Source organism: Triticum dicoccoides, chromosome 2A (assembly GCF_002162155.2).
Source record: "Triticum dicoccoides isolate Atlit2015 ecotype Zavitan chromosome 2A, WEW_v2.0, whole genome shotgun sequence".
Taxonomy (NCBI): Eukaryota; Viridiplantae; Streptophyta; class Magnoliopsida; order Poales; family Poaceae; genus Triticum; species Triticum dicoccoides.
The window spans coordinates 744,870,608-744,878,726 of NC_041382.1; the positions used below are offsets into that span (position 1 = coordinate 744,870,608).

The following is an 8,119-nucleotide window of genomic DNA, read 5'->3' on the forward strand; positions in this document are numbered from 1 at the left end:
CTTGGTTCGACCCCGGTTCTGGTCTGCCGGCCGGTGGCCGTGAGCGCAGCGCAGTGGTCTCCGCTGGCAGAAGGAAGGGCACTCCAGTGTGTGTAGCATCGTGAACCGACCCCGGCCGAGGCAGGCTCCCAAGTTGAACTTGGCAGGCTAGCTGTCTGCAAGGTGGACCGGGGGTGGCTGGCGCGACCAGCTACCCTCTGCTGGCGTTGCTTACTGTCATGGACATGGACTGACCTTGGTCGTAGCGCCAGCCGCTGGAGCTATCACCAGCTGCTGGCCTAGCACATGGGCGGGCACGCATGGAGCCATGGACGAACAGATCGTATCCCTATCGATCCCAACTCTTCTGCCCTACTCCACAGAAAAACTACAGATCTACATAAATTCTAAGCTGCTGTGTGGAGGAGATCCTGACCAAAGGCTGAAGCAACACGCTAGCTAGCTAGCTAAGGCGACCCTGGCGCCATTGGCGGCATGCATGCATGCATGCGGCCCCGCCGTCTCCCTGTGCATGCCTTGTTCCCTTCGACGAAGCCATCCCATCGTCACATGAGCTCCCAACGTACGTAGCGTACGGAGCGCATTCATGGAGAAAATGCCCATACCCCATACGGCATTCGCTGGTTGGCTCACGTACTATCGCCCGGGACGCACAAGGCCATGGATGGACCACCAGCCGGCCGGCCGGAGCTGCCATCGTGCCGTGTCATCCTTACCAGTCACACATCATGCAATGTCCAACACAGCCTGGAAGGCAGCATCGTGCAATGCCGAACACACTCATGCACACCGTAAAAGTAAACCAATCGGGAATTGCGGAATCGTGTGTACATCTCGCTTTACTTTTTCGCGATCACGGCACACCCTTGATCTGCTGCAGCGAACGTATACCTGGACAATACGGTGGCAATGATGTCAGTATAAAAATGCACGTAACACACGCGTGGCAACGGCTCCAAATTAAGCTACAGCTAGCTAGCGCGCAAGAATGGCCCGCCTCGGCATCACCGCGTCAGTCCTCGCACTCCTCCTCGCAGCGGCGACGTTCTCCTCAGCCGCCGGTTTATCCACGGCCGGCGGCGCGCCACGTAGGGTGCTGTGGAGCAAGGGCGTCCCGGCCGACCCGTTCTGCCCGTGGGAGGCCGTCAAGTTCGGCGCGTGCGCGGCGGTGCTCGGCCTCGCGGACGCGCAGGCCGGCGCGCAGCTCGGGAGCGAGTGCTGCCAGCTCGTGGGCGGTCTCGCCGCGACGGAGGCCGCCGCGTGCCTCTGCGTCGCCGCCAAGGAGGGCGTGCTCGGCCTCGTCTCCGCCGAGTGGTCCGTCGGCGTCGAGCTCCTCGCCAGCGCCTGCAAGACGGAGATCCCCGACGGCTTCAAGTGCGTGTGACATGTTGATGTTGTTTCGTCTGGTGGAAGCGAGTGCCCATGCATTTGAGCAGTGCTGTCTGTCAAAGTGAAAAAACTGCTTTCTTCTTCGACTGGTAGACATTTTGTTTCACTTCCCGGTGTATGCAAACGTAATTGCATGTTTGCGTCAACTATACATGAATCATCGTCAGTTTATTTATTTTGCTTTCCACGAAGGAGAGGCCGGGGTTTACAAAACAAGTTTTTGGTGAGGAATACTTTTGACTACAAATCTCACATATAGAATGCTTACAGAACTAGCGTGAAAAACACACGATGTGAAAGTATTTACAAGCTAGGCAGAACCATACCATTTTTACATGCTAAACTCAATACACTTTCACAAAGATTAGTGGTCAAATTTGTAAACATTGACGCGCGGTATATGGCGGGACGGATGGAGTACGAAACGGGATGGTCATCACATGCATCAGGTCGATCGTACATTGATCCCCATGACCCTGGACCCCGTCGGTCGATCTTTCACCGGCTCGTTTTGATGTGACGGTGCACCAAACTTGTGTACGACTCGAGGCAGATTGGAAGTGTGGCAGGAAATGACCATGACCACTGGCCCTGATGGTACTGGAGAGCTATGGTGCCGATCGATTAATCAGAAAGTTTGCACGTTATATATGGAACCTGCGAGATACACGATAATTAGCGTGGATCGGAGTGAGTGGCGCAGTATCGAATTTGGTTGGGGTCTTTTTTCTTTTTGGAGTGCCGGATTCTTCACGTAGACCACACCTCGTGTTATCTCGTTATGCATACTGCTCTGTACAGTTCCAGTGGGGGCATCGGGCGGTGGACATGCGCTCAGGCCAAAATATAATCTTCGTTGGCTTGTAAACCTTGCATTGTGACACCGTTCGGTTACGTGCATGGCCTGCTGAAAGGCTTGTATTTGGTGAGAGTTTTTTAGAGAGAGAGAGAGAGAGAGAGAGAGAGAGAGAGAGATGGGGGAGCCCTACCGCAATTTTCATATTTCCTGAGTGCGTGAAAAACTCGGTGAAAGCCGATCCCCAGTCGGCAGAGAGTTTGCCGAGTTCAGCTCTCGGCAAAGATAAAGAAACACGGCAACGGCCATTTTTCAAGCAGTGCGGACTCATTTCTAGTGGAGTCTCCTCATTGCCAACACATGTAACGTACACCTAACATACTTACGAAACAATGAAATATTTAGTACTTGTATAATGGAATTGACGGAAATATGACTTAAACAATTGAGATTTGTGTGCATATTTATGTATTTCTAAATTATATTGATACTTGTTTTTGAAAGAAATATTTAGTACGTGCATGAGATGTTCAGAATTTGACTGAAGTATGATTGACACAATTGAATTTTTTGTGATATCCGTGAAATGTTTCTAAAACTGGTTAAAATACAACTAAACTTATTGAAGTTTGTGTGGTTATTTATGAAATACATTTCAAACTTTTTTCGAACGATAAAATGGCACTGAACAAATTCATAAAAATGAAACAAAATGTTGTTTAGTGTCACAAAGATAAATGAAATTAGATAAAAATGACAGGAACATTATTTTGCAAACATTTCGTTTGAAACAACTAAAATGGTTTGGCACACATATGAAATATTACCAACATTGATGTAAAATATTGTGATTAAAATGGTACGTGCATGGCCTGGTGAAAGTTTTTTTTGTAGAGAGAGAGATATTACTGGGTTTCTAAAGGAACCACTATGCAGTGGAGTCTCCTCGTTGCCAACGCACGTAACCTAACATATACTTATGAAACAAGCAAAATATTTAGAGTAATGTTTAGTACATGTACAATGAAAATGACTGAACTATGACTCAAACAATTGAGATTTGCGTGCATATTTATATGCTTCTGAAATATATTGATACTTTTTTTGAAACAAAGAAATATTTAGCACGTGCATGAGATGTTTCTCAGTTAGATTGAAGTGTGACTGACACAATTGAAATTTATGTGATATCTGTGAAATGTTTCTTAAATGGATTGAAATATGACTAAAATTATTGAAGTTTGTGTGGTTATTTATGAAATGTATTTCAGACTTTTTTGAAACGATGAAATGTCACTGAAACAATTCATTAAAATGAACAATTTTTTTCAGTGTCACAAAGATAAATGAAATTAGATAAAAATGACAGGAACAAATTTTGTAAACATTGCATTTGAAACAATTGAATGTTTGGCACATGTATGAAATGTTACCAAGATTGAATTCAAATACTATGATTAAAATTATACAATTTAAACGTGTTAAAAAAATGTGTCGGGTTGGCCTAGTTCTGCAGCCAGATGCATAAAGATATCAAAATTTTGGCTTCAGACAGGTGTGGCAAAGACATGACCATGGGCGTACGATGTAGAACTGCACGCACCAGCCAGTTCACCCAAAAGCTCAAGCTAATAGGAAAAGGTGGGTTATGCATTTATACATCACATACGAGGCATGACTGAGTACTTCGGACTAGTTTATGTTTCTCGTGCAAATGATCATATTTTTCCATCTACTGAGTTGTTCTATTTGACGTCCACGGTGCAACGATAGTTCCACTTTTATCGTCGTTATTATTGGATGATGGATGAGTTGCCACGAAGACACGGTCCTCCTTCTATTTCTGTCATACGACCATAGCTGGTCCTGTTGCCTTGCCTGCCATGTATGCCATCCTTGAGTACGCACAGCACATGTTTGATGAAATGCACTAGCAGCTCAAGCTCACTCCGGCCATGTCCGAACAGCGTGGCCACACCACCAACGGTGCATTTCCGTCCGGGACGCTCCACAACCTCCTCGCCGTTCCTCCATGGCTCCATCCTCTTCCCAAGCCGTAGGCTGCTACCTCTGCGGCGCCGTGGCTGCGACTTGTGTGTGTACCACGCCGACGCGCAGTTCCTGATCGATGAAATCTCAAGCCGAAATAACCATGGAGTAATTAATCTCGCATGCGTACTTACAAAATCCCATGAAAGACAGCTACACGAGATCTCTGCCCTGCCTGTCTCTCTCTGAATACGCATGCGACCAAATACCCGCCCATGCCGCTCGCCAAGACGACCCGGCTGGAGCTCACGTCGTCGCCACAAACTTCGCTTGCTGTCTAGCTAGCTAGGGCCGGGCCTGGTTGCCGAAACGATGCGTGAGGCCAAACGCGGCGGCGGTGTCAGCCAGGCACGTCGATGATCCTGGCGCCAGTCGATCGGGTGGAAGGGGAATCACGAGGCGCCTTGCGTACGTACGTACGTCCCATCGCGCTGAACTGGCCTCGCTCGATCCTGTCGGATGAGCGCGGCCACGTACGTCCCCGTCACATGAGCATGCACGATCTCGATCGATGGCGTGTGCTGCTGGCTGGCCTCTGGCCTCTGCGCGCCGGTCGGTATGCGTGTGTGGATGTAGGTTAGTAGTGTGAGATGAGATGTGTGTGACTACTGACTAGACCGGCCGATGGAACATTTTAGCCGGGCTTATTAGCTAGCTAGTAGATCGATGCAAAAGGTGTTGCTTGATTGATTGCTTTCTTTGGGGTTGCACAGTCGCTCACATGCATGCATGCATGCAAATTGCAATGCTGAACCGACCGATCGAGGCATTGGGATCGAGCTACCCAGCAGATGCTGAGGGGGTCTTCGCTCAGTGTATCAGCTGGCTACAGGTCGAGATGATTGGAGTACTGGCCGGACAGCTCCAAACGCAACGCTGGAGGGAAACAGCTTTCTTACTGTGAAGCAGACATGGGCCTTGTTTGGATACTCTAACATAGTTAGAGTTAGAGTTATTTTCTAACCCACTCTAACCCAAATAAGCACCTCTTCACCGAGATAGTTGGCTTAGATGGAACTAACCCACTCTAACCCTTCATGTTTGGATACTTTTGCGTTATTTGAGCCTCCAACTAACCCAAACTAGCTCTAACCCCATGATCCAAACAGGGCCATGGACGCCGACCCAACTGGCCTGGCCAGCCCTCTCTCTGCATGTAAGCAAGGTATATATCTCAAGGGAGGATCCGATATGCACCTCAACTGATGAACTGCCCATGGCTCCTCAATTGCACTGCAATTAATAACGCCAGAAACTTCCTTCAGTGTCACCCACGGTTTCCTCTCCTGCACCCTTCTTGCTGAAAGCGCAGGTTCAAATGAACATAGTACACATGAACTGCTTTTCCTCATAGCTCCTCAACTCAACTGCAACAAAACCAGAAACTTCAATCTCACCCATTGTTTCTGCGCTTTTCTTGCAGAATCTGCACTACGTTGAAGTTTAACTGGAACTAAACCCAGCGGCCGGGCGAGATGAATGAACACAGGACACTAGACAGTGGTGCCTATCAATTACACGTACACCACACATATCTCGCTGAAAGTGCGGGTTGAGATGAACATATGCCACATGGACTGCGCATAGCTCCTAAATTCCACTGCAACAAAACCAGAAACTTCAATCCGCCTCATGGTTTCCGCGCTGTTCTTGCTGAACTGAAAGTGCAGGACGTCTGAAACTGAACCCAGGGCGCGAGGAAGACGAACACATAGCACATCAAACACAGTACCGACCGATTGATTACGCGTACATCACACATATGTAGCCCTAATCCTAGGCCCAACCATGGAAGCAACTAGGTACGTTACGTAGCTCGGAAGGCGCATCACGCTAGCTCACCTAGGCTGCAATCATGCAGCGCGCGGACGGGCGCGGACAAGGGCGAGTCACACGCCGGCCGCGCCTCTTTTGGCCGCTTCGGCAACCAGCCAAGCCGGCCAGCTGCACTGGCGATCCCCCACCCCCACCGCCGCTGCGCCTCCACGTGACCGGTCCGGCCAGCCGGCCGGTTGGGTTGACTCCGCCAGCCATCCGCATTGCATGCCATTGCCACCGCACACCAATGGCATCGCGCGCGCTGCAATAATTCCCGTGCGTGCCCCACGCCCGGCCCCCGTCACGCGCGCGCGCCTATAAAAGCGTGCTCGGCCGGAGACACAGGCACAACAGCACCCCACGTAACACGGACCCGGTCGATCGCCGCCTGAGCTCGGAGAGGTAGCTGCAATGGAGTCCACGAAGATCTCCGCGCTGCTGGTGCTCGCCATGCTGGCGCTCTCCTCGCCCACCGTCGTGCTCGCGTGCTCCCCCGCCTCCGGGTGCGGCAGCGGCACCCCGTCGAGCGGCACGCCCTCGGCCGGCGGCGTCAGCATACCCCCGGTCGGCGGTATCGTTGGCACCGTCACTCCGATCATCGGCGGCGCCGTCCCAACCGTCGGCGGTGTCGTCGGCAAAGTCACCCCGGTCATCGGCGGTGTCGTCGGCGGCGCCGTCCCCACCGTGGGCGGTGTCGTCGGCAAAGTCACCCCAGTCGTCGGCGGCGCCGTCCCCACCGTGGGCGGTGTCGTCGGCAAAGTCACCCCAGCCGTCGGCGGCGCGGTTGCTCCTGTTGTCGGCACCGTAGGCGGCGTCGTCGGCAAAGTCCCCGTCGTCAGCGGCGCCGTCCCTGCCGCCGGTGGCGTGGTCTCTCCTGTCGTCGGCACCGTAGGCGGCGTGGTTGGCGGCGTCCCCGTCGTCGGGGGAGTTGTCACTCCCGTCATCGGCGTCGTGGCTCCCATCATCGGGGGCTCCCCGTCCCCCAAGACCCGCCACGGCGGACGCAAGGCGTGCCCTCCCTCGCCCCCGACCCCCACCCCGTCTCCCCCGACCCCGGCGCCGACTCCGCCGACGCCCACGCCTAGCCCCACGCCCTCCTCCGACACGTGCCCGATCGACACGCTGAAGCTGGGCGTGTGCCTGGACCTGCTCGGCAACGAGCTGCACATCGGCGACGCCAGCGTCAAGTGCTGCCCGCTCGTGGAGGGCATCGCCGGGCTCACCGCCGCGGCGTGCCTCTGCACGGCCATCAAGGCCAAGGTGCTCAACCTCGCCCTCTACGTGCCGCTCGCCCTCCAGCTGCTCGTCAACGACTGCGGCTGCGCCGTGCCCCCGGGCTACACCTGCGCCTGATCCGTCCGTCCGTTCCACATCCGACGCGCATAATTTAAGCCACAAGTTTGAAATCAAGGTTGTTGTTCGGTCGATGAAGCCACTCGCTTCTTGTTTGTTCATTTAGTACTACTACAATTTATTTTATTATTATTATTACTATTATTACCATCTTTCCGTTTGATATTCATCTTGTAAGATTTGTATATCCGGTTCCTATGGAAGGTGTAATTGTATTGTGTACCAACCTCAAACTATTTATCCTGGTGATGTAATTCCATTCTCGTCCATGATGCTCCCTTGAACAACTTCACTTTTCTACTGATTTCAAAAGGTAATCCAAGCCTCCAACCTGCATGGAGCCCCATTTTTTTTAAACTCGAAAAAAAATCAAGTTTCAAAAAAGGCTACATGTACATCTACATGTGTGTAAATTTTCACTGTGATACATTGATACTCCATGGGTTATTTAAGATGTGAGCTACACACAGAAAAAAACAAATTCATGGATTTTTAGCAGATACGCTGCTCACTATCAATATCCACGAACTTGCTGTTTTCATGGAGCTCACATCTTAAAATCTAATCATACATCCTTATGTACTTGTGATTTTTTTCCCAAATAAATGAAACCTTCAAAATAACAGAGAACATGGTACAAAAACGGTTACAACAGATGGCGTGGTTCAGTAAACCTACCGAGCGGCTCTCGGTATTCTGACAACATCTTTTAAC

The 8,119-nt window shown here is 51.2% G+C and overlaps 2 protein-coding genes across 2 annotated transcripts; both read left to right on the forward strand.

The window, feature by feature from the left end:
• Positions 1-922: 922 nt before the first annotated feature.
• LOC119352213 (putative lipid-binding protein AIR1) lies at positions 923-1,564 on the forward strand. Its single transcript, XM_037618918.1, has one exon. The coding sequence runs from the start codon at positions 989-991 to the stop codon at positions 1,382-1,384; it is 396 nt and encodes a 131-aa protein (XP_037474815.1). The 5' UTR covers positions 923-988; the 3' UTR covers positions 1,385-1,564.
• Positions 1,565-6,385: 4,821 nt separating this feature from the next.
• LOC119356867 (36.4 kDa proline-rich protein-like) lies at positions 6,386-7,674 on the forward strand. Its single transcript, XM_037623857.1, has one exon. The coding sequence runs from the start codon at positions 6,464-6,466 to the stop codon at positions 7,403-7,405; it is 942 nt and encodes a 313-aa protein (XP_037479754.1). The 5' UTR covers positions 6,386-6,463; the 3' UTR covers positions 7,406-7,674.
• The last annotated feature ends 445 nt before the right edge of the window (positions 7,675-8,119 follow it).

What these genes read in the sequence shown, in the direction of transcription:
- LOC119356867 (XM_037623857.1), top strand. Translation starts at nt 6,464, where the DNA reads ATGGAGTCCACGAAGATCTCCGCGCTGCTGGTGCTCGCCATGCTGGCG.
- LOC119352213 (XM_037618918.1), top strand. Translation starts at nt 989, where the DNA reads ATGGCCCGCCTCGGCATCACCGCGTCAGTCCTCGCACTCCTCCTCGCA.